This window comes from Scyliorhinus canicula, chromosome 16, assembly GCF_902713615.1.
Source record: "Scyliorhinus canicula chromosome 16, sScyCan1.1, whole genome shotgun sequence".
In the NCBI taxonomy this organism is placed as follows: Eukaryota; Metazoa; Chordata; class Chondrichthyes; order Carcharhiniformes; family Scyliorhinidae; genus Scyliorhinus; species Scyliorhinus canicula.
Window position 1 is genome coordinate 15,018,146 of NC_052161.1, and position 25,943 is coordinate 15,044,088.

Genomic DNA, 25,943 nt, shown 5'->3' on the forward strand with positions numbered 1-25,943 from the left:
ACTGTCTGTGCGGAATCTGCACGTTCTTCCCGTGTCTGCGTGGGTTTCCTCCGGGTACTCTGGTTTCCTACCACAGTTCAAAGACGTGCAGGTTCGGTGGACTGGCCATGCGAAATTACCCTTAGAGGTTAAGTGGCGTTACTGGGTTGCGGAGATAGGGTGGCGGTGTGGGCTTGGATGGGGTGCTCTTTCCAAGGGCCGGTGCAGACTCGATGGGCCTCATGGCCTCATTCTGCACTGTAAATTCTATGATTCAATCGCCATAAGCTCCACGTTCTGGAATTCCCAACCTTAACCTCTCTACTACCCTCTCCTTTTCAGCGCCTAACCCTGAGAGGAATGTGAGTAGGCCTACACCACATGGACTGCAGCGGTTCAAGAAGGCAGCTCACCACCACCTTCTCAAAGGCAATTAGCGATGGGAGATGAATGGTGGCCGAGCCAGCGATACCACATCCCGTGAAATAATTTTTTAAAAGCCTCGTCATAAAACCCTGAAAACCCAGGGGCTGGTTTAGCACCGTGGGCTAAACAGCTGGCTTGTAATACAGGCCAATGCCAGTAGCGCGGGTTCAATTCCCGTACCAGCCTCCCCGAACAGGCGCCGGAATGTGGCGACTAGGGGCTTTTTGCAGTAACTTCATTGAAGCCTACTTGTGATAATAAGTGATTATTATTATTATTATTATTATTACTATTATTATTGTAAACCCTTGCATTTGACCCAAGCTTTGATTCACCACTGCTCAACTCCCCTTCTTTCCCTGTCCCTTGACTTCTTTCTTTGCTCCCCTGTGACGTTCCTTGGGGAACTTTTCAGACATTAAGCATGCTGCGCAAGTGCAAACTGTTGTTCTTAAACTAGAGAAACTGAGGGAAGGAGAGGCAAACAAAAGGGAACTGGAGAATCTAAAGGTAAACAAATGATAAATCAGTGGACGGGCCAAGAAAGTTGTCCAAAATGTACAAGGAGCAATAAGAGGATAGTCGGTAAATATCCCCACTCGGATAATTAGTTCTAAGCGAACAGAGTTTCAATCAATTTATCACAATTAACCCATGTTCCTGAACAACAAATATACTGTATATAAGCTGTAATTTATGGTAATCAGAATTGTAATTAATCTGATAATTGACTAGATTGTGATATTTAATGTGACTTTATGAGATAACTTATTAATAAAAGTTAATTTATTTCCAAAGAGCTTCACTGATAAATTAATTTTCATGACTGGTAAATTGTCCTTGGGGCTAGAAGTGACTGGGGATTTGGAATTGGCAATGAATCATGTTGATGAGGAGGTACAGCGAGCAACTCTAAATTTTACATTTAGTATTTTTAACTAATGCAACAAACACTTTCAGACTCAACTATTCCCATTCCACCTTGCCATGGGCTGTTCCAGCACTTATTGTTTATGTTTTGTGTTTGGAGTTGGGCTGTGAACTGATTTTATTTGTCTCCTTAAGGTAGCTTTCTATACTTCATGGGCTGGGTTCTCCACCGTTGGGATGCTCCATTTTGCCAGCAGACCGGGGGTTTCCCGACGGCGTGGGGCTGCCCCACAATGGGAAATCCCATTGACCAGCCGGCGAAACGCAGCATCCCGCCGGTGGGTTGAGGCAGAAATCTGGCGCGGCGGGACGGAGAATCCAGCCAATGTTTGGTGTCAGTGAAATAAAACTGGAATCTTCACACGTTCAATCTGTTTTCTCCTGCGTGACACTACAAAACATTGATAAGTATACACCTGGAGTAAATTGTCCACCTGCACCCATTGTGGTTGCCATAGATATACAGGGAGCAGAAACGATTCAGAGGAAGGCGACAGGGATGGTTCTGTGTATCAGACCTTTCAGATATCTGACCAAAATAAAGTGTCCTCATTGGGGAAAGCAGATCAAGCAGGGAACACAGCCCGACGTGTTAAAATAAGGGAAGGAATCAAGAAGGCGGATGAATTTAGTGTAGAACCAGGATATGAGAAATGACGGATAAGCTCCCAAGCCAAAAAAAACACAACTGGAGCCTAAGTTACGAGGGCAACGTCTTCACAATTAAAAACTTCATCTCCGGGCTGGACAGCCACCTGGTACGTTCAATTTAATTCATTTAAAAAGAAGTTGAACAGGAACACTATTAAGCAGGGTTTAGGTCAAAGATATGAAAAAGGTTTAATAAGGTCTAAGTAAGGCCTTTCATGCTTGCTGGAAGTAACATACATTCAGGCGCAGGTTTCTGTTCTGTGCAAACAAAAGGAATGTGTACAAGCCTTGTGCCTTTTTTGAATTACCTGGAAGCTTGCAGAACCTACAGTTCCCCACCACTTTTGACACAGCAACGCCTTGGCCAATCAGACTCAACTGGCCAATGAGCCAGCAATCTTTTCTCCAGTCACATAAGTTGTTGTGATGATTTGAAATTTGGCAATCTTGAAATGAAAATGAAATGAAAATCGCTTATTGTCACGAGTAGGCTTCAAATGAAGTTACTGTGAAAAGCCCCTAGTCGCCACATTCCGGCGCCTGTTCGGGGAGGCTGTTACGGGAATTGAACCGTGCTGCTGGCCTGCTTGATCTGCTTTCAAAGCCAGCGATTTAGCCCTGTGCTAAACAGCCCCAATCTTGTGTTTGTCCTGATAATAATAGCAATCTTTATTGTCACGAGTAGGCTTACATTAACACTGCAATGAAGTTACTGCGAAAAGCCCCTCGTCGTCACATTGCGGCCCCTGTTCGGGTACTCTGGGGGAGAAATCAGATTGCCCAATTCACCTAACATGATACGTCTTTTGTGACTTGTGGGAGGAAACCGGAGCACCCGGAGGAAACCCACGCAGACATGGGGAGAACGTGCAAACTCCACACAGACAGTGACCAAAGCCGAGAATCGAACCTGGGACCCCGGGGCTGTGAAGCCACAGTGCTAGCCACTGTGCTACCATACAGGTAAACCCAAGGGACCAGAGGAAAGGTGAAGCTCAATATCAGAGAGCGGATGGTCCATGTGGTGATGGAAGTTGGGGGAGGGGGTTATTAAGGTGGAGGGGGGCAATGTTTTAGGTAGGTTTGAAAGTAATCCCTGAAAGTTGTGAACTTATTGACTCAGCCACAGGAGGTCACTGGAACACGGTGAGGGAAGTGTGGGTCTGAATATGGGGTGTGGTTTTTGGATGGGCTGAGGCTTGTGGAGGGTTAAGGCCAGGAGGACATTTCAGGTGACAATCCACCATTTCTGATGTGCTTTTTAACCATCTCGACCCAACTTTCTCCATTTTGCCTCTTGGCCTTCTTATTTAACATCAAGTCTTTCAATTCCTCTTTGTGAGAAAGAGCTTTGAGATGTGCTTCCGCAAGTGAGAAGCATTTTAAGCAAAATAATGGAGCCCAAATTGAGGAGGTAATCATGGTCCCAACATTTATGGAAGTCAGGAAGGAACAGAGATAATTGTCAGCGGCTGGGAAACACAAAAGTGTGGGGAAAGAAAATAACTCGTCTGGAGATATTGTTCCTCAGTTTCCCACACAGGTGGCTGAGGTTGAGCCTTCTGTTTGGCTGGTTGTGAATAGGAAGGCCTGATGTTCAAAACTGCAGCCGGAAACTGCAGAGGAGAGAGGAAAGGGAGAGTGTGTCGACTGATCCCAGATTAGCTTGGGAGAAATACTCCTGCTCTTCCTGGCCCACAAGCAGGTTTGGAATTGGACTTACCTTCTGCAGCTGATAGTCTTCTCTCCCTTCAGCTGCCGGTTTTCGCAAAACCTGGAAAACCAGCTCATAGCCATTAGATCCACACAGCAGCTATATTCCGAGGCATGGGGCCATGTTTAAATATTTTAATTGCGTTCCCGCCTCTCGACAGCATGTCAGTCATTAGCTCCCAAACTCCGCATTGATTAAACCGAATGTGGGCATATTCACGGTGGGTTAGCGTTCAAATTTCCCATTCCCCTGCCCTGTTGTGAACTTACACGGAAATTTCCTGGATTTATAATCTTGAATACTCCTTCAGCAATTGCAGCAACAAAACAGAACTGGTGTGGCCAATGTCTGAATCGGTTCTGGAGAGTTGTTGCGATTCGCTTCATTTGCAGCATCCTGATGTTTATCAGACAGGATCTACCAGCCGTTTCTGACTGAAACAAATGTGAAATTGAAGAGTTATCTGAATGTAAGATTTCAATTACTGATCCTGTCAAAGGGTTCACTAAGATTCAAGCCAGAACAAATGTAGGAAATGACTGTATGCGATTTGTACCTTTTTATAACCATCCATTTCCTTTCTTCCAAAAGTTCTTAATGGTTAAATCTATTGTGTGCAGATACTTCTAGCACTTATCGTTATTGATTTCGGTTGGCATCATTCATCCACAAAACATGATGGACATGCAGCAGACGTTCCATTTAGGATGGGGTGTCTTCATATTGTGCACCTTTGCCCATGGCTGAAGAGGCCAATCCTTGAGAGGCAGGCCCTGCCTCGAGTGCTCCAGGTTACCAGGTTCCATCGTGCTTTGTTACTATTGGCATTGGCATACAGCGAGTTTGTAATCGGGCTTACCTGCTACAGGTGACAGACATGTCTCCCTTTAGCTGCCGGTTTTCATAAAACTTGGATAACTGGCTCACAGTCATTGAATCCACATGGCTGCTGTATAGAGGCACGGGGCCCTTCTTAATTATTTTAATTGCTTACCCGCCCTTTGAGAGGAGGCTAGCCGTCCGATTCCCAAACTCTCTTGATTAAACTAAATGTGGGCACATTCACGGTGGGTTGGGGTTCAAACTTCCCAGTCCTCAGCCCTCCGGAATTTCCTGGATTTCTGTCCTCTCCTGTATTGCTGAGCTGCTGCAGCCACTGATCACAATGGCGGTGCACGCCAGCCCACAGGAACATAGAACAGTACAGCACAGAACAGGCCCTTTGGCCCTCGATGTTGTGCCGAGCAATGATCACCCTACTTAACCCACGTAACCGGTATACCCGTAACCCAACAATCCCCCCATTAACCTTACACTACGGGCAATTTAGCATGGCCAATCCACCTAACCCGCACATCTTTGGACTGTGGGAGGAAACCGGAGCACCCGGAGGAAACCCACCCGCACACGGGGAGGACGTGCAGACTCCGCACAGACAGTGACCCAGCCGGGAATCGAACCTGGGACCCTGGAGCTGTGAAGCATTGATGCTAACCACCATGCTACCGTGAGGCCCCAAAGGAGCTGCCATAATTTTCCTCTGTTGCCAGCTAGTGACTTCAAGGTGCGATAATCAGTGTTTAGGATTTCACGGCACGTTTGAAAGAATCCTTGAAGTGGAGTTTTGGCCCTGGCTACGTCACCAGGCAGAAGGTCCTTGGGTATGAGGCTGTCTCCCTCCCGCCTGCATGAAGCTGCCTATGTTAGATGAGTGATATCAGACTGAGCAGTTCTGTCTTTGAGAAGGCTGCCATATTCATGATTTTGTTCTGTCAGGGTTTACCCGTATGTACCATATATATATCATATATATATATATATATGTCACGTGTGCTGCAGACAGCAAAGATGGAAATTGTTGAGCTTATTTTCTGGACAGCCATTAGCTATCTACATCTTGCAGCTATGCAACACAGTGCTGAGTATTTTCAACCATCAGCTGGGTTGTAGGAGCCAGTGTGATGTTATTCCATGAGGTGCTTTGTGAGTCGGCCAAAGTTGGGAGCTGTTTTCCCCCATGCGTGTATCACATTCTGCATCAAGGGACAAATTGCTGGTCACCAAGGTAGCAGGATGTTATTTAGTGTGATCAGAAGTCGAGATGTACTGCCTGGCCCCATTATCATGGTTTTCTAGATGTTATTAGTCAAGGGAGAACTATTTACTGGCACGGGAGAGACAGCCCGTCAGTCTTGGTAGCTGTGCTTTCATGTGAGCCACTAGCGTAGCATCATCAGCCTGGAGGAGTTCTCTGAACAGGACACAATCTCTTTTTGACTTTGTTTTCAGTCATGATAGACTGTGGAGCTTGTTGTCTGACCCAGTATGCAAGTAGATGGTTCATGGGATGTGGGCATCGCTGGCTGGGCCAGCATTTGTTGCCCATCCTTAATTGCCCTTGGACGGAGTGGCTTGCTAGGCCATTTCAGAGGGCATTTAAGTGTCAACCACATTGTTGCGAATCTGGAGTCACATGTAGGCCAGACCAAGTAAGAATGGCAGATTTCTTTCTCGAAAGGGCATTAGTGAACCAGATGGGTTTTTATTGAATTCAAATTTCACCATCTCCTGTGGTGGCATTTGAACACAGGACCCCAGAGAATTACCCTGGACCTCTGGATCACTAGTCCAGTGACACTACCATTATGTCATTGCATCCTCCCCTCCTTCCCTACCTGCAGGGAAGGCAAAGGTCAGCAGATGGGGAAGAAGATACTGAACAGAGTGGAGGGGCGAGGATGCTGCCCTGTTTCACTCCATTCTTCACTGTGAAACTGTCGGAGGTGGGCAGCACGGTAGCATTGTGGTTAGCACAATTGTTTCACAGCTCCAGGGTCCCAGGTTCGATTCCCAACTTGGGTCACTGTCTGTACGGAGTCTGCACGTTCTCCCCGTGTCTGCGTGGGTTTCCTCCGGGTGCTCCGGTTTCCTCCCACAGTCCAAAAATATGCAGGTTAGGTGGATTGGCCATGATAAGTTGCACTTAGTGTCCAAAATTGCCCTTAGTGTTGGGTGGGGTTGCTGGGTTATGGGGATAGGGTGGAGGTGTGGACCTTGGGTGGGGTGCTCTTTCCACGAGCCAGTGCAGACTCGATGGGCCGAATGGCCTCCTTCTGCACTGTAAATTCTATTAAATGGTACAGTGCAGTGCATGTGGCCATGGAAGGAGCAAATCAGACTGAAGAGTTTCGGTGTCGGCCAATTTTCCCCCAAAAGCTTGTAGAGTCCCCTTCTGCTGATGGTGCCGAATGCCTTATGAGATCTATGATAGTAAGGTAAAGAGGTGTATTCTGTTTCCTCCACTTCTCTTGTAGTGTGGAGATTATGTCCACTGTAGCCAGCATAGAAACAGCACTGTGTTTCCGACTACGCTCTCTTTGCAAATAGTTGAAGTCTTTTAAATATGAACCTAGCAAAGGCCTTCTCCGCGACACGAAAGAGAGTGGGGTGCCCTCGCAGTTGATAAGAGTCCCCTCTCTGGCCTTTGTTTTTACGACAGTGCGATGGTTTTTGAATCACGCATCCCCTGTGGATGAAGTCTACTTTCCACTAGAGAAAGAGAAGGTTCCAGAGGTCTGGCAGTAGATGGGATTTTGTGTGCTTGGGCTGTCCGGCTGGGATTGCACCCTTCCAAGCGCCTTCTGTTTGCTCAGCGGGCCACAGCCTTCTCGAGCTTGAGTGACGAGGGTTCGTCAAATTCATCCATGACAGGAAGCTGCAGGAGAGTGACACGCACTGACTTGGGAGATGTCCATCTCACAGGGGTGCAGCAGTGTTCAATCCAGCAGAACAGCTGTTTACTTCTCTCCATGAGTACTTCATTAGCCAGCTTCAGCACCAAACATTCTCTTGGTTCCCTCGTTCATAGCTTGAAAATGTATCCCAGCCAATTTGGATTTCCTGGCATAAGTTGATCCAGTATTTATTTGCATTATGCCACCTCCGTATTTTTTGCATTGCTGTCTTGGCTACTCCCAGGCCTTTCCTGATCTACATTGCCGATATCAAATGGTTTATTTGTCCAAAAACTGTATTACACTGCTGAATATGCAAAGACATCGGTACCTGTGTAGAGTTTTTAATTAGCCATATAACCATGGCCATTAAGAACACTGGTTACAAGGCACTGTTATGATACCCTGGGCTAGCGTGTGGTCAATTCCAGGCCCACAGGCCCCGGAGTCACAACACAAGTGAATTAATCAATAATTTGTCAAAAAATACCCGCAGTCTTTGGCCCTTGGCTGCCCAATAATTACAGTCACCAGGTTAGTAAGTTTAAACAGGACTGTTTATTTATAACTAGAACTACAATGGAATATGCAACAAATCCACTTGTTAGCTATTGTCTAATTTGAATTCCCGGCCTAACTTGACCTTCATTCTCTACACACACACACACACACACACACACAGATAGACAACCACAGAGGGGAAAAAATAGGTAAAAGAAAAAAACATAAATAAAAGGAAAGAGTCTTTGTTGGAGAGGGTAGCTCTTTAGCACCTTACTTCTCTGCAGACTTTGCTTTGGTTCTGAGGTTTTTGCTATGGATTCGTTCAGGCCTCAGTAGTTTTAGAACTAAAGCGCTCCCAGCCTTTCTGGGGAGGGAGAAAGGGGGTCCTGGTCTTGGCTTGCAGCCTATAATGGTTTTCCTGCAGATTCATTCATTTAGGATCTCTGCAGTTTCGGGAATGCAGCTCTCACAGTCTTTCTGGAGAGAGAGAGAAGCAAAGGCCGGTCATTGTCATTCTGTGCCTAGGACCCAAATGCTCCCTGAGGTCCCTGAGAACTCTCCCACTGGGATAGGATCCAATCAACACCCATTACAGGGCAGAATATGGTCTTTTGGCCAAATCATTGGCCACCAGCCAATCAATCAAGTCGAGTCCTCCCCCACCTCTCTCTCTGGTGCCAAAAAGTCAAAAGTTCCTGTTCAAACTAGCAGAGGTGAGCAGGGTGTGTTCTCTCCTGCAACTTCTGAGTCCCTCATTCTCTCGCTGCTTGACTCAAAGACACATGTCCATTAGTCACCCATGGATCAAAATGATAATGGCAAAATAAAAGAATGGGGAAATAAGGGAATAAACAGGAAGGACCCTGACGAAACAAATGGAGTGAGTACATTTATTATCCTGGGCGGCATGGTGGCAAAGTGGTAAGCACTGCTGTCCCACAGCACCAGGGACCTGGGTTCGATATCTGACTTGGTGACTGGCGAGGTGGAGTTCGCACATTCTCCATGTGCCTGCCTCGGTTTCCTCTGGCTGTTCTGTCTTCCTTCCACACTCCAAGGTTGGAAGATTAGGCGGATTGGCCATGCTAAATTGCCCCTCAGTGTCCAGAGATTAGGTGGAGTTGCGTGGCTCGGGCGGGGGATTGAGCCTCTGTAAGATGCTCTTTCGGAGGGTCAGTGCAGACTCAATGGTCTGAATAGCCTTCTTCGGCACTGGAGGGATTCTAATGCTTTATTCAAAGAGATTTCAACGTATGAATTGGTTTTTGCATTACACTTACACAGGGGAGGCAATTGCGTAGGGGCATTATCACTGGACCAATAATCCGGAGGCCTGGAGGACCCAGGTTCAAAGTCAATTTGAAAACAAATCTGGAATTAAAAGTTTGATGATGATCATTGTCGATTGTTGTTAAAACCCAGGGAAGGAAATCTGCCATCCTTACTAGCTCTGGCCTGCATGTGACCCCGGCCTCTTTACTGCCCTCCAAAATGGCCCAGGAAACCTCTCAGTTCAAGGGCAATTAGGGATGGGCAACAAATGCTGACCCAGCCAGCGACGCCCACAACCCATGAAAAAATATTTTGAAAAATAGCTGCAATGTCTACTGTGCCTCATCTCAATATATGCCCTTTGGAATATAACTATTCAATATACAGTAAAGTTTTTATTATCCATATGGGCCAAACAAAAATGTCGGTTACTGGAGAGTCCCATTGATGGAATGCTGCACAATACTTGCAACATAGACTAATTTGCAAGTACTCCCAAATCATCGACAGTGCTTTAAAACGATTAGAAAATGATACATGTCATGATATCTGGTATATCACCTTCATTTAGATCGTATAGCATCTTTGTATGTAGGAATGATCATGTGGAATGGTGTGTAATTTCAGCATCCAGCCACTAGATGGAGTAAGAGCACATCTCATGTGCCACACGGTGGCCTGTGTGTTCTTAGAGTGAGTTAGTAGAGAGGGTTAGAAACAGTCGCGTTTTTCAGTAGTTGCAGTTATTTGATCTCACATTTAGCTTCTTCGACATATTTAAGAATACACAGTTTATGGCGAAGTGTAAATAAATTGACTTTGATTTCGTACAAAGTCTGCATGTTCTTTGTAGCAACGTTAACACTATTAATTGAAACAATCAAAGAACACCACAATACATTGTACAACTACTGGTCTTTGTAATTGCTGATTGGTATCACGGGGAGTATCAGAAATCCCAGTTAGTCCAGAATTCTGGTTGATGAAGTGCCAGATAACACAAATTTTAATGTGTATCTTTTAGGAGCATACCTTCATTTCTGAGTACGCTTACAGTTGAGCTAGTCTCCTTGGCGCCTGCCCAGGCGATGGAGGATTTTACCAAGTTGGATTCAGAACAGAAAAGACTTTAATCTGGATCAAGGCTTGAAAAAGAGCCGGGAGCTTAAAAAGAAACTCCATTGTCTCAATCAACTAATGATCCCTCTCGTGCTGCAAGAAGAACGTTTTTGCATGGTTTGAAATGTTACGGTCACAAGCTACGTTTTAAATACATTCATTAAATCCGACTACAATAATAAACTGCTGACTAATTTACCACGGTAATGAAATCCCGATAAATCTCCCAGCTGGTAGTCAAAGTAATTTCCTGCAGTTTTACTTGAAAACCCGTAAATTGAACTGAAGATGGATTCTTTAAGTCTATAAATCAGGTCATTCCAGGGTCACCCAGGGGCCCATCAGCCCCATTACCGTCTCTGCGGAAGCACTGATAGCAGTAGCGTTGATTCGGAAAATTTGCGATTTCCTTGTTCTTAACGGGGATTCACTGGCGCTGAATTTTAATCGACAAGGGTGGTAGATCTTGTGTCTTTAGACAAACAGTACAAAATAAATACATTGTGCAGCAAGTGGGTTTGTTGCACGATTAACAGAGGTTTATTGAGGGTCAATGTACATGGTTTGGTGCTAGCAAAAGCCCAGGAAGTACCAATGCGTCAACTGATGGTTTAAAGTACAGAATAAATAGCTGCCAACTTTTGTACAGCCCCCAATTGCAACTCTTATGATGTACTTAATTTTCTCCAGGTAGAAAAACTTCATAAGATCCCCCAGCCGTACTGAGGTCTTGGGTGTAGAAGCTGACCTCCACTCCAGCAGAAACCGCCTGCCAGCGATCAGTGAGGCGAAGGCTAAATATATCTACCCCCACATCCGTCTGCAGGTCCGACACCCCAAATGTGGCCCTTAAGGGACCGGGCTCCAATTCCATTCTGTAGAATTGCCGACATGGTGCTGAAGAAGGAGACCCAAAATCTCACCAGCTCAGGACACGCCCAGAACATGTGCACGTGGTTTACCGGGACCCTCCCACAGCACTCACATATATCCTCCACTCCCTCAAACAGCTGGTTCACTCTGGACCTTGTTAAATGCATCCGGTCTACCACCTTTATCTGTACAAACCCAAGTCTCGCGCATGACAAAGTGGCGTTCATCCTTCGGAGGGCTTCGCACCCCACCCCCTCCTCCAATTCCACCCCCAACTCCTCCTCCCACTTGGCCTTAATCCCCTCCAGGGACGCAGTCTCCTCCACCAGGGTTCAACATGAATTCCCGAAGTTCTTCCCTCCCCCGTCCCCACGAGCAACAGAACCCTTTGTATGACTCAGTTCCTAAAGAGGTATTGCACACAACTAGAACAACCCACAGATATAATACCCCTCCCCCTTTACTTGTAATAGACAGTATTTTAACAAAGTCATTTACGTCTTTATACAAGTGCAGTCATCACACTGTAATAACACAGTCAATAAGGTAGACAATCAGATGGGGACTATTGTTCACTGGTTGCATGTGCACTTCCGGCACTTTGTCATTCTCAACCTTGCATGTACCTGCAAGTTCTCGAGTAGATGTCTCTACTCTGGAAGGCGTTTCAGTCTCTTTTGCTAAGGAAAGACTGATAGAACCAAGTGCTTGTGATGCAATCTCTTCTTCACCTTTCAGCTAAATCATTGGTGAATGGGTGGTCAGGTGCTGACTTAATATATTGGACGTCACACATTTTAAAGTAGTCTTCAAAATACCATGGCATTCTCGGCCACTCCAGTGGATGCAAGGGGGACAATGGTGGTGCATTCCTTACCCGCGCACGTGACTGGCACAGTCCTGTTTTTTCTTCTATTTGGGCATCAATTCCTGGTCACCAGAAGTACCTTTGTGCGAGTTCCTTCATCCTCATTATGCCTGGGTGTTCTTCCTGTAACTGCTCCAAAACCTTTTGTTGGAAATTTGGTGGAATAATTACTCTCATTCCCCACAACAGACAACCTCCCTGTTATTAATTTGAGTCTCCTGGAAATGGACAGTTTTAATCCAGGATGTTTTCATGCAATCCTCACTTTAATACCCTTCCCAGTACCCTCCCCATTACTGGATCGTTTCTGGTGTGTCTTTGGACTTGAGCTGCAGTCACTGAAACATTCTCAATCTGTAAACAGTAAAAAATATTATCATGACCGGGTTGTATTTGACCTGCTGGTAAAGGGGCTGGTTTAGCACAGTGGGCTAAATCGCTGGCTTTTAAAGCAGACCAAGGCAGGCCAGCAGCACGGTTCCAATCCCGTACCAGCCTCCCCGAACAGGCGCCGGAATGTGGCGACCACGGGCTTTTCACAGTAACTTCATTGAAGCCTACTCGTGACAATAAGCGATTTTCATTTCATTTCAAAGGTAAGTGAGATAATAAATCCGTATTGACATGATTTTCGGATTGACTGTATTTATCTCTTAGCAATGTGCTGATTAATGACCATCGTTGGAGTCTACATGCAGCCAATGAAGGGACACCGCTGTGTGGCCCAAAAATAGCTGTTAAGGGCCTGTGGTCCATCAGCAATGTGAAGTGTCGACCATAAAGGTATTGGTGAAAGTTCTGTGCACCAAATATAATACTCAGTGCCTCCTTCTTTAACTGAGCAGAGTTAGATTCTGCACTTGTTACCATACAAAATACAAACTCCCCCTGAGGTTAGTACATGTCTCACCACTGCTCCAACACCGTGTAGTGAAGCATCACAGGCAAGTTGTAATGGTAATGTCAGATTTAAATGTATGAACACTTCTGAATTTTTGAGTGCTTCTTTTGTTAATTGATACACTTTTTTGCATTCTGGTGTGATTGCCATGCCTGCTTTGAGCACAATAGTGTATGTAAGGATTTAAGTAGAATTGCCAGGTTCTGGATGAGTTTTCCATAGCAGTAGATTAACCCGAGGAATGACCTAAGTTCAGTGATGTTTGTTGGCCTTGGAGCCTCCATAATGGCTTCCATTTTTCTTAGTTGCTTTATACAGGTCCTTACTGTCAATTACACATCCAAGATATTGTGTAGATGTCTGGATGAAATCACATTTATCTTTCTTGACATGAAGCACGTGCGGTTGAATTCGTTTCAGTGTCACTTCTAAATGTTGCAAATGTTCTTGCTCATTTGTGCCGCTGATCAATATATCATCTGGATAACACTGTGCTCTCTGTAAACCATGAAGGATCTGCTCCATTGAGCATTGAAATAAAGCTGGTGTGCGCTATTCCAAAGGGCCGTCTCTTGTAGCAGAATAGGCCTCTGTGAGTGATGATGGTGAGCAGGTGTTCAGGTTCAGCTGCCACATTCATTAGCAGGTAGGCCCATGATAGGTCAACCTTGCTGCACCCCTGTCCTCTTCGACCTACGTACAAATCTTCAATCTATGGTCGCGGGTATTCATCTGCACATAGAAGCGGATTGACTGTTGTCTCATGATATCCGCAGATACGCATTGTAGCATCTGTTTCATGCGAGGTGGCCGATGACATCACGCATGTCACGCGATCGGTTCTTAAAGAGATATTTTAAACAACTACAACAACCCACAGATATAACAGGTTTTTCTGTAGCGGCTGGTTAAAATGCCAGAAATCCACCAATTTCAACATTTAACTGGAGCATGTTCTTGAGCACACGGGAACTCCTGTGCGGAAAACAGGTCTAACGTTGACATATATCACACGGTAACTGAATTTGGCTCTAATTCAGAATTCTGTCTTTAAATCTGAATATATTGGCTTCCTGGTACTTGCCAGGTTGAGCAAGGTGAGAGGAAAGTGAGACTTGACAGGGCTGTGGAATTAATAGGCAAAAGAAATGCCTGGAAATACTGAGATCTGACAGCTGCTTCCTCACCAAAGACGTTTGCTCATGGGGCTTGTGTTGCTTTGCAGGTGATTTCCAACGCATTTGCTGAAGGTTTTTTCCTTTAATTTGCACTGCCCCGCTGTCTGCCTTCACTGCTGATTGGCAACTGCTTATGCAGCTCTATCTTGGAGCTCTGATGAGGAACAGGAGGAGCAGCATTCACCTTCTGTTCAATCGCCTGCTGTCCGCAGGTTAGAGGGGGTGGGCGCCGACCTCCAGCTCGCAGCAGATGACACCCCAAATACAGGATAGGAAGGCAGAGCTCTTCCCAGGCACGACTGAACAACAGTGCCTCAGGAGACTCAGGCTATCCTGTCAGCTGATTGTGGACATTGTCAGCCTCCAGGGAGGAGACCTCCTGTCAAGTGGGCACTCGGTGCCCATTGCTGTCAAGTCATCACAGTGTATAGTTTCTTCAGGTCCTGCTCCTTCCAGGTTTAAGCTAGAGCAGCCCCTCCCATGCGGCCTAGGGCCCCTGATCGGAATGTGAAGCCTGCAGGCAGGGTATAGCTTTTTTCTTCTGCCATGGGGCATCGCCCATTCTGTGACTCATAAAATACCAGTCATGGTCGGAAGAAGCCCTGGAACGCCCATTAATTGGCCACTTATGGACCTCAGTTGAACAGACAACAGGCAGATAGGCAGCCCACCACCTACTCTGCTACTGGTCAGGACATAGCACTCCCCTACTATCCCATCTAGCAGATGGCACCCTCCCTAGGGGGCATAAAGTTGCAGCCAATGTCACCACAGCATCTAATTTCAGCCCATCCAGCTCTTCCCAAGGGATGTGCAGAGGACATTCTTCACATCTCACAATCTGCCGCCCACAAGTGAATCTCCGTGGTGACTGCAGCCATGTTGGCCAGGCTGGCACTTACGTGCACTTCGCCAATGATGAGGTAATCAGACTAAGAGGGAGCTTGTGTCACTGCGAGGGATGAATGCGGCATTGCAATATGATGAGGGTGAGTGTCGATGATGCTTACTCAGACGGGGATGTGAGGAAGTACCATGGTGCAGTCTTCGCATTCAGACCCCCTATTTGGCTCAGACTGGCAAACCTAGAATGTTTCAATTCAGACCCTCGCAGGGATCCCTTTAAATAGCGGACATAAAATAGACCGTAGCTGATGGTCACCCTGCCTAACCACACGAATAGACAGGAAACCGGTAGCATAGTGGTTAGTACAAATGCTTCACAGCTCCAGGGTCCCAGGTTCGAATCCCGGCTTGGGTCACTGTCTGTGCGGAGTCTGCACGTTCCCCCCGTGTCTGCGTGGGTTTCTTCCGGGTGCTCCGGTTTCCTCCCACAGTCCAAAGATGTGCAGGCTAGGTGAATTGGCCATGCTAAATTGGGGTCCAAATTGCCCTTAGTGTTAGGTGGGGTTACTGGGTTATGGGGATAGGGTGGAGGTGTGGGCTTGGGTAGGGTGCTCTTTCCAAGAGCCGGTGCAGACTCGATGGGCCGAATGGTCTCCTTCTGCACTGTAAATTCTATGAAATCTATGAAATCTATGAAACCCAGCAGCTAATTGCAAATTAGCAAAACAACAGCTACTGATAAACTTGCAGCTGAAACTTCCAGGTTTTCGATGCGCTCCTGGCCTCGCATGTTGTGGGCGGGATTTTCCAGCCCCTCCTGCCCCAAGAACAGAAATTCCAGCCTAAGGAATTTCCATGGTCTGTCACATTGTCCGTCCCGTTCACGACGATCCCCGCTGCAGGCGGGCCTGGAAAATCTATCCCTATGAGTGCGTTAGAAGATCAACCCGCTGTTGCTATTGGCACACTGGGTGGTGTTCCCGCTGACAGACTCTTCCAGTCACGCTGATGGTGGCCCCCCTGCCGAGGGTTCCACAGCCAATGGCTGGCTGTCTCCCCCACCGCAGCATAGAACATTGGAGAGGGGGTGGAAAATCCCTCCCACCGTGTCGGTACAGCGGTGTGGAAATGGGGGAAGGCGCGAGACCTGCAGAAAACAAATCAACTTCACGACAAACCGCGCCTATTTATTCAGCAATCAGCAAACATAGTCTACTTAACCAGCACCTCACGACAGGCGCCAGAAAACAGAGCTCATAATCTGAAACTCTCCCGTATAAAAGCAATGATTTTGGCAGGAAAATCCAATAAGTGGAGAATGGTCGTATGACACGAATAACAAGCAGTTTTTTGAAGTTGCACGTTTAAGGTAGAGAAGAGGACGTTTCACGTGAGAGCTGCCCTGTGTCACACCCGGCAGTGCTTGCAAAGTATTCCCCCTTCGCTAGACACAGGAAGGTTATAGATAGCAGATATTGTGCATGTTGGAGTATTGTATATCTGCCAAACGTGAGAATTATATGCTTGTGTCTCTCATCTCGACTGGGAAAATGGTTCACTGCAACAAAAAGGAAACGGGGTGCGGGGGGGGGGGGGGGGGGGGGGGGAAATAAAACTTGACGTCTACAAAAGGTTTTGGCCGTGGCTTTGTGTACAAATCACACCGTCAGCTGTTTCCCTTATCCTGAGCGGCAAAACAGGCTGTGACAAAAGAGCAAAGCTAGGAGCTGAAAAGGCTGAAAAGAACAAGTGAATGATGGGAAAAGGGATAACGCGGCTCAGAGCAAAATGGCTTTCAGCTAATATTATAAAAACCTTGATTAAGTTGCTGTGAATTGAGGATATCACAGAGCAATGGTAACTTATTACCTGGATCATCTTTGCATTCATTGAGCAGTGAAAGAAGTGGTTTGGAAAATGGTAGACTATCAGCCCTCAGTTGTTGATTAAGGTTTTTTATTCAGTGTGTGTGCTGTGACTGAATCACCTTGTGTTGGAGGAAGCAAACCGATGCATCAAACCTCCAGCTCTGATTAACAGCTATCCTTCTGCAACAGATTAGTGTTAAGAATGCATATTTTATACCACAGTTAATGCTCCAGAGAGCTAGAACATTATTGTGCATATGAATGATCCGTTGTTATAACTCCGTGTTATAAGTTGCTTTCTTGTAAGTAAACATATCATAAGTCAGGGCTAATGGCGCCATAAAGGCTGAAACCATTTCTGTTTTTTTTTTCAGGTCGACTGACTATGGGACAACTTATGAAAAGCTGAATGACAAAGTGGGCCTCAAAACTGTGCTGAGTTACCTGTATGTCTGCCCAACCAACAAGAGGAAGGTAAAACAAATCATTTCACAAGACGCAGAGGCTGTGCATGGGAGGGTTGGCAGCGATCCCCCCCCCCCCCCCCCTTAAATCAATGCATGTGGCCACATAAATAAAGAATGCCCTTGACACCCTGCGCAGTGAAGTCGCTGTCATTAATTTGCGGAACTGCTTTCCAAGTAGAGCGACTTCTGTGGATTCTCTTTGCTGCCTTCCTTATTAACAGCGAGTGTGACGAGAAGCAGACAGGCAGCAGCCCCCATTTCTGGACAAAGTTGCCTGCAGTGAACCTGTTTCTAAAGCTATCCCTGGGTTTTTCCTGCTTTGAAACGCTGCATTGTCTATAATTACTTTTGTGTGCAACAGGGTGTGCTACAATACGAGGAACTAGATACTTTCAGTATATTGTATGGAAGTGTAGCATAGCTTTGTCAAAAGGAAGCCTGTACTTATGCATGCTTTAATGCATTTGAGTGACATACTTCTCCTTGCTGTTTTGTCTGCACAAATGGATCGAAGTCTTGACTGGTTAGCAGAAAGAATTTGAGGCCAATGTGTTCACAGTTCATGTAATCTCACAGACCTGGGTGCATTATTCTATAATGTCTGATTATTTAATAGACACAGGAAGGTTATAGATAGCAGATATTGTGTATGTTGGAGTATTGTATATCTGCCAAACGTGATAATTATATGCAATGTACGGGAGAGTTGTACACCTGGAAAAGGTGACTTGGTACAGATGTGAAGTTCTGTGTAGGCACAGCTCAACTTTATTGTACTGCTCCTGTCAACGGTCTTGAAAATCAATCACTCAGTGTTTAACAGTGTATTAGAACATAGAACATAGAACAGTACAGCACAGAACAGGCCCTTCGGCCCTCGATGTTGTGCCGAGCAATGATCACCCTACCCAAACCCACGTATCCACCCTATACCCGTAACCCAACAACCCCCCCTTAACCTTACCTTTTAGGACACTACGGGCAATTTAGCATGGCCAATCCACCTAACCCGCACATCTTTGGACTGTGGGAGGAAACCGGAGCACCCGGAGGAAACCCACGCATACACGGGGAGGACGTGCAGACTCCACACAGACAGTGACCCATTCTGGAGCTCGTTGACAGATGTAAGTGACTGGAGTTACACTCTTGTTGTCCATGAGATGAGTCAGTACCCATGAAAGCAAAATTATTAGAAAAAGTAAAAGTTCCGGTGTTTTGAGCCAGGGTTCCATTCTGTCATTTTCCCATCCAGTTATAACATCAACTGGGATCATAACCTTTACAAAACATTGTCTCTCAAAAGATTCCCTATTTGGGTCAGACCTATGAGTAAACACCTTCCGAGCAACATTCTCTCACAGATGTTAAATTATAAAAATCCAGTAATATTACCCAAGACAAAACTGCTGTCACTTTAATAAAATACCACATGACATCTCAAACTCGCTTCCACTCTGCTGTGGAAATCCAAGAAATCTTCAGAAACAGGACAGCTTTTCGCAGCCCCAAACTACTCTGGTGTGACTGGATGGCTGATTCAAACTTCATCCTCGACCAGCACAGAGCAGTTTCATGGAACATCCCCACACAACCAACATTTAAACCCTCCACAGTATCTCTAAAATACCCTTTGCCCCCTTTCATCTCAGGTTCCATTATTCTCCCACCTCCATTGAAACTCAAATCCTTCATGTTTCTCTCCTTTCGGATCAATATGATCTAATATACCCTCTTCTGTTTACCCCTGGAACTCCTGCGGTTGAGGACTCTAGGTCTTTACTCGGTGGGGTTCAGAAAGGTGGGGGGGATCTCATTGAAACTTACAGAATACTGAGAGGCCTATAGAGCGGACGTGGATAAGTTGTTTCCACTCGTAGGAAATATTAGAACTCAAGGGCTGAAGGGACGATCCTTTAAAACAGAGATGGGGAAGAACTCCTTTGGCCAGAAGGTGGTGAATCTGTAGAACCCATTGCCGCAGAAAGCTGTAGAGGCCAAGTCACTAAGTGCCTTTAAGACAGAGATAGATAGGGCAGCAAGGTGGCACAGAGGTTAGCATTGCTGCCTATGGCGCTGAGGACCCGGGTTCGACCCGGCCCTGCGTCACTGTCCGTGTGGAGTTTGCACATTCTCCCCGTGTCTGCGTGGGGTTCGCCCCCACAACCCAAAAGATGTGCAGGATAGGTGAATTGGTCATGCTAAATTGCCCCTTAATTGGAAAAAATAATTGGGTACTCTAAATTTATATGGGAAAAAAAAGGAAAAAAAAGGCAGAGATAGATAGGTTCTTGATTAATAAGGGGATCAAGCGTTATGGGGAGAAGGCAGGAGAATGGGTATGGGAAACATATCAGCATTGATTGAATGGCGAAGCAGACTCGATGGGCCAAATGGCCTAATTCAGCGACTATATCTTACAGTCTTATGGTCTTGTCACCTCTGACTCCTCTTTCATTTTCAAACAAACTCTCAATTTAGCTAAAAAAATGCAAATATTAGATCCAACCTATTTAATTGCACCCTGACACCTCAATCCTTATGTCTAAACACACACACACACATACACACACACAAGCAGGAAAAAGACCTGTTCAATATACATGTTTTCCTTTCTCCATAATTAATATTTCTGTACAACTGTAGAAGGAATAATGACAATCCGCGAGAGTAACAAAACAATCCATGAGACCACTTTCTTCCCCAAAGAGCTGTGACAAACATCTCTCAGCGAATTGGGGAGATTTGTATCACAACGATTCTGATGGGTGAAGGCTTTGAATTATTAAACTCTGCGCCAGGTCTCACTTGGAAAATAGTGCTGTATTTCAGTCTTCCTTCCAACGTGGTTAAAGAATGGAATTTCAGAGGCGAATCCCTCAGGGAGAGGTTTGCATGCTCTGAAAAGCCTAACTTGTCTCCTTGAGTTCTGGAAACAAGCATCAAGTTGATGTTGCCATAATCCTTCTCTTTGACTGTATACTGCACTGGGTTATGTTGCCTTGATAGCATTTTAAACATGTGCATAATTTACAGCCCACATGGCATAAAGGATTTTTATTTTCAAAACTTTGCCTTGAACCTATTGCAAGTCAGCTGCACAATGCAGACAAGAATAATGTTGAAGCAAAATATACACTGCAAACTGAAATGGTCTGGAGTGTAAGCTATTATTTGTACAAAGTACATTCCGACACAGAAGGAGGCCATTCTGTCAATCATGTCTGCAAAGCCTTTTGAAATAGTTATCCAATTAGTCCCACTTGTCTGATCTCTCCCCACAGCCCTTTCATTTTTCTTTTCTCTTCAAATATTTGTCCAATTCTCTTTTGGAGGTTGCTTCAGATGCTGTTCCCACTGCCCTCGGGGGCTGTGCAGTCCAGGTCATATCGGCTCCGTTTCTTCTTCCAATCATCTTGAAAGCTCTGCCCCTTTATAACCTTGCCTTCTGTCACTGGAGGACCTCTTCCTTACCTACTCTAGCAAAACACCCTGCTAATATTGAACACTGCTATCGAACCCCCTCTTCCCCTTTTCTGCTCAAAGGAGAAAAGCCCCAATCTCCAGTCACCCCACATAACCGAGCTCCCTCGGATTCAATAGCCGCTTTCGGAAGCCAAAGTGGGACCAAGTGGGAAGCTCGTTGAAAGAGTTGGAAAGATGGGCTGAATGGTCTCCTTCTGTGTTTTATGGTTCTTGATCCCTTGCACCTATTCTCGCAAATTTCTTCTGAACCCTCTCTGGGGCCTGTATCTTTCCTGAAGTGTCATGCCCGGAATTAAATATAATTCCTGGGGCTTGAAAAGCATGACCTCCTGGGCAGAATTCATTGTTGGCTGACGCTGGAATCAGGAAACGCGATTGGGGCGGAGAATCGGTTTTGACCGTAACATTGTGGCGGCTGCCGGTTTCAAGTCAAATCACAATTATCCGGTACGTCAATGCGCTCCAGACGCACGTACAGTAAATGCCGTTGGCGTATCATTAGCGGGCCTGACCCATTTTTCTCCGGGGCCTTCGCATGCTCCGCCTCCACCGGGGCGAATTCCCGACAGCGAGGTTCACCTGTGCTTTGAAAAATCGTGAAACTGGCGCTGTGAATGCTGAGGGAGAGAGAGAGAGCGTACGGAGAGTGTCCAACATCGCCATAGTTTGCTGACAGTCGTGCGCTGGCCGGGGAGGGGGGGGGGGGGGTTCTGTCAGGGAGAAGTGTGGGGTGGCCGGGGAGTGGGCTGTGGGGTTGGGGTAGATGGGCATGCAGCATCATTACCATATCTTGCAAGCAGCCACGCAGCTGCGCACGCCGCTGATTACCCACTGTGAACGTAGTGCCATGGGTCGTATTGGTACCCCCCCAAGTGCACCCCGTAGATGCCCTCTGGCCCTAGCTGACCCATCAGCTGTATGGGCGCGCTCCAACGCAGTCGGTGCCATCCTGTTGGCTGGGATGGTGTGGGTGGGGACTGAAGTGTGTATATGCGGCTGCAGCTTGTCAGCCTCCCGAGTGTCAATCAGGGACCTAGTGAATCCCACGCCATTTCTCATTGGAATCAATTGTGATCCACGTGGCGCCGGTGCTAGCCCCTCCACAGTCGCTGAATTGGTCCAGGTTCAGCACCAGTTTTGTTGTCGTGGAAGTCCACGAATCCTACCCCGGTGTCAACACTGAGTCTCGGGAACGGAGAATCCTGCCCCTTTACTTTTGTAGTCTATGCCTTTATTCATAAATCCAACCATTCACATTTTTTATAATAACCTTCTGAACATAACCTTCTGCCTTTAAAGGCTTGCAACCTACAGGTACCCTGCTCTCTGCTCATGCACTCACTATCAACAGCCTAAGGGTTACCACTGACCAGAAAATTAACTGGACTGGCCAGATATATACTGTAGCTGCAAGAGCAGGTTCGAGGCTGGGAATCCTGCGGTGAGTAACTCACCTCCTGACTCCCCAAAGCCTGCCGAGCACCGACAAGACACAAGTCAGGAGTGTGATGGAATACTCCCCCTTGGCTGAATGAGCGCAGCTCCAACAACACTCAAGTAGCTCAAAGCCATGCAGGGCAAAGCTGCCCACTTGATTGCTCCCCCTTCCACAACCATTCAATCCCTCCGCCACCAATGAACCGTGGCAGCCGTGTGACCTATCTACAAGATGCACTGCAGGAACTCACCAAGGCTCCTTTGACATCAACTTCCATATCCCACCGCATGGCATTCCCCTTCCCAGCCACGCACAATCCCGACTTGGTATTGCTGTTCCTTCACTGTCACTGGGTCAAAATCCTGGAACTCCCACACTAACAGCACTGTGGGTGTACCTACACCACATTGAATGTGGTGGTTCATGAAAGCAGCTCACTGCCGTCTTCTCAAGGGCAATTAGGGACGGGAACTATATGCTGGCCTGGCCAGCGAAGTACACTCCTTGAATGAACTAAAAACAAAATTGTACCATTAGCCTAAACCATTCTTTCTACCAATGAATCACTTAATGCTTCTCTACACTAAATTGGTGCGTTTGCCCATTTCATCAGTCTCCCCATGTTCACCTGAAATCTGTTAGAACTCTCCTCATTGATTACTACATCACCAGGTTTTATGTCCCAAATTTCCAAGTTGTGCCTTGGATTTCCCACTTGCGATCAGGACCATGGTGTGGAGATCAAACGCTGGCCCTGAGGCCGCACCTCGTCGGGAATAGTCGGCCATCACAATTCTTTTGGCGAGCTAAAGAATTTACCTGTGTTTCCCATCCAGGTAAAGCTGGACTCTCAAGGCTGCAGGACTAATCGGAGAGAAACCGTGCAGAAGGAGGCCGTTTGGTTCATCGAGTCTGCACCGGCCCTTTTAAAGAGCACCCTACTCAAGCCCACGCCTCCACCCTATCTCCGTAACCCAACTTTAACCTTTTTGGACACGAAGGGCAATTTAGCATGGCCAATTTAGCATGGCACATCTTTGGACTGTGGGAGGAAACCGGAGCACCCGGAGAAACCCACCCAGACACGGGGAGAACGTGCAGACTCCGCACAGACAGTGGCCCAGCGGGGAATCAAACCTGGGACCCTGGAGCTGTGAAGCAACAGTGCGAACCATTGTGCTACCGTGCTGCCCACAATCTTCGTCCCAAACCCTGTTCCCCTTCTGTCTTCACTCAATGGTGACATGGACCGCAAGCTGTACCCCCTGACCCCACAATAATATTTTTTAAATCAAGCAAACAGAGAAATTGTTGCCAGCATTAGGCCTTTGAGCCAAGTGTAAATATGTTTAAAGCTCTTGGGAAAGAATGTCTGAAAGTAAATAGTTTTAGTTTTGTTGCAATTGCCTCCACCATGGTTGAGCATCAAAGAGATTTAGTGAGAAGCACGAAAGGAAAAATTCAGGAAAACTTCTCCCATAGAAGCAGCGAAAGATGAAAGCGTGAAATATTTTATTGATGGGACGAAGATTTGAGTGACTGAATATGGCACGCAGCGAGTACTGGATACAGTTAACTAGAAATTGAGCTATATTCCCCTCAACAATTGATCCTGAGAACAGCCCAATGTATGATGCTGCAACATAATCATTGTCTTTTGTTTAGTTGTCTAATATTCATGATTTGCATTCACTTCATATGACTTACAACAAAATGACTTAAGGGCAGCACGGTAGCACAGTGGTTAGCACTGTTGCTTCACAGCTCCAGGGTCCCAAGTTCGATTCCCGGCTTGGGTCACTGTCTGTTCGGAGTCTGCACGTTCTCCTCGTGTCTGCGTGGGTTTCCTCCGGGTACTCCGGTTTCCTCCCACAGTCCAAAGATGTGCAGGTTGGGTGGATTGGCCATGATAAATTGCCCTTAGTGTCCAAAATTCTATGATTAACCTAGGACAAAAGTTCGGCACAACATCGTGGGCCGAAGGGCCTGTTCTGTGCTGTATTTCTCTATTCTCTAAATGCAAGTCATTCCATCTATCCACTGCGACAGAGAAATGTCTGGTTGGCGTAGGGGAACTTTAAGAATGCTTAATTCCTGTGGACAGCCAATTGGCACTCCAGATCAAAGGAATATTTACCGCAGGCTAGCAATTTGTTATTAATCAATTTTAACTCACAGGTAGATAGAGTGAGATGTTCTCTCCTTTATCTGCTTAATTGCCGGATCAATCATGCTGGCTTCTATTTTCTGGACTGACTGTCTTGTGTATCAAATAGCTTGTTTATCCACAAATGGAATGATTGGCCCACACAAGAGAATGCAATTGCAAATTGAATCATAGAATGTTTACAGGACAGGAAGGGGCAATTTGGCGCTTCAGAACTGAATTGGCTCTTTGCAAGCACCATTCAAAGACTTTCACGCCCCTGCCCGATCCACATAACCCTTCCAATTTTTCTCTTCAGACAATTATAAGCTGTTAATGAATCAGCCACAGTATTCTTTCAGGGAGTCCAGGCCAGATCTTGACTACTCGCTGCCTAAACATGTTTTCCATCATCTTGTCTTTGCTCCTTTATTCTCAATCACTTTAAATCTGTTTTCTCTGCTTCCCAATCCTTATTTGTCAATGGGAAGAGTGAGCCTATATCTATTCTGTCTGGACCCCTCAGGATTTTGAACTTTTTTAATGCAATCCCTTCCCAACGGAAAACAGTCCCGGCTTCTCCAGCCTATCTACGTAATTGCAGTCCCTCAATCTTGGAACCATTCTCTTAAAGCTTTTCTACACCCTCTCTAAAGCCTTCACCTTTTTCCTAACGTGTGACGCCCAGAATTGAACGTAATCACCCAGGTTTTTTTATTTGTTCATGGGATGTGGGCATCGCTGGCTGGGCCATCATTTATGAAATTAAATGAAAATCGCTTATTGTCACAAGTAGGCTTCAATGAAGTTACTGTGAAAAGCCCCTAGTCGCCACATTCCACCACCTGTCCGGGGAGGCTGGTACGGGAATCGAACTGTGCTGCTGGCCTGCTTCGTCTGCTTTAAAAGCCAGCGATTTAGCCGAGCCACGATGCTGTGAGTCTGGAGTCACCTGTAGGCCAGACCAGGTAAGGGCAACAGATTTCCTTCCCTAAAGGGCATTAGTGAACCAGATGGGTTTCTACAACAATAGACAATGGTTTCATGGTTACCTTTTGTGGTAGTATGACTAGAGGTACTACGGTACGTGGGAGTATGAGCTGCTTTTGGTGGAGAAGGCTCGCTGCCCATTGGCCCAAGTGTTGCTTTCCCATTGGTCAAGATGAAGGTAGCTCCTCCCACAAGGCGGAGTATAAGAACCCGTGTGTCCCAGCAGCCATCGTTCTTTCTGTACTCAAGCTGCTGGGCACACTTCTTGTAGATTAAAGCCTTCGATTCGGACTACTCCTTAGTTTCTGTGCTTATTGATCGCGCATCACCTTTACACTTCTAATTCCAGATGTTTATTGAATTCAAATTTACCATGGCGGGATTTGAAGAGCACGACGCTGGGTCTCTAGATTACTAGTCCAGCTCTCATACCACTGCAATGAAGGTGCTCACCGGGGTTGATCGTTATAATATCCCAGAAAATGTACACAGGACAGGTTTGATGGTCATCCCCATGTGGCTTGAGGAATATGCGCTCCCCCGTTAACTACAA

The 25,943-nt window shown here is 46.3% G+C and overlaps 1 protein-coding gene across 4 annotated transcripts in view; it reads left to right on the plus strand.

Moving 5' to 3' along the window:
* Positions 1-25,943, plus strand: part of LOC119979442 (VPS10 domain-containing receptor SorCS1-like) — a 1,177,426-nt gene that overhangs the window by 578,130 nt on the left and 573,353 nt on the right. For all 4 annotated transcript variants that reach the window (XR_005463722.1, XM_038821670.1, XM_038821672.1 and 1 more), the window contains exon 3: positions 17,238-17,337. Coding sequence is in view for 3 of the 4 variants with exons in the window: in XM_038821670.1 (XP_038677598.1) it covers positions 17,238-17,337 (100 nt within the window). In the remaining variant the exon portion in view is untranslated. The remainder of the gene's footprint in view (positions 1-17,237; positions 17,338-25,943) is intronic.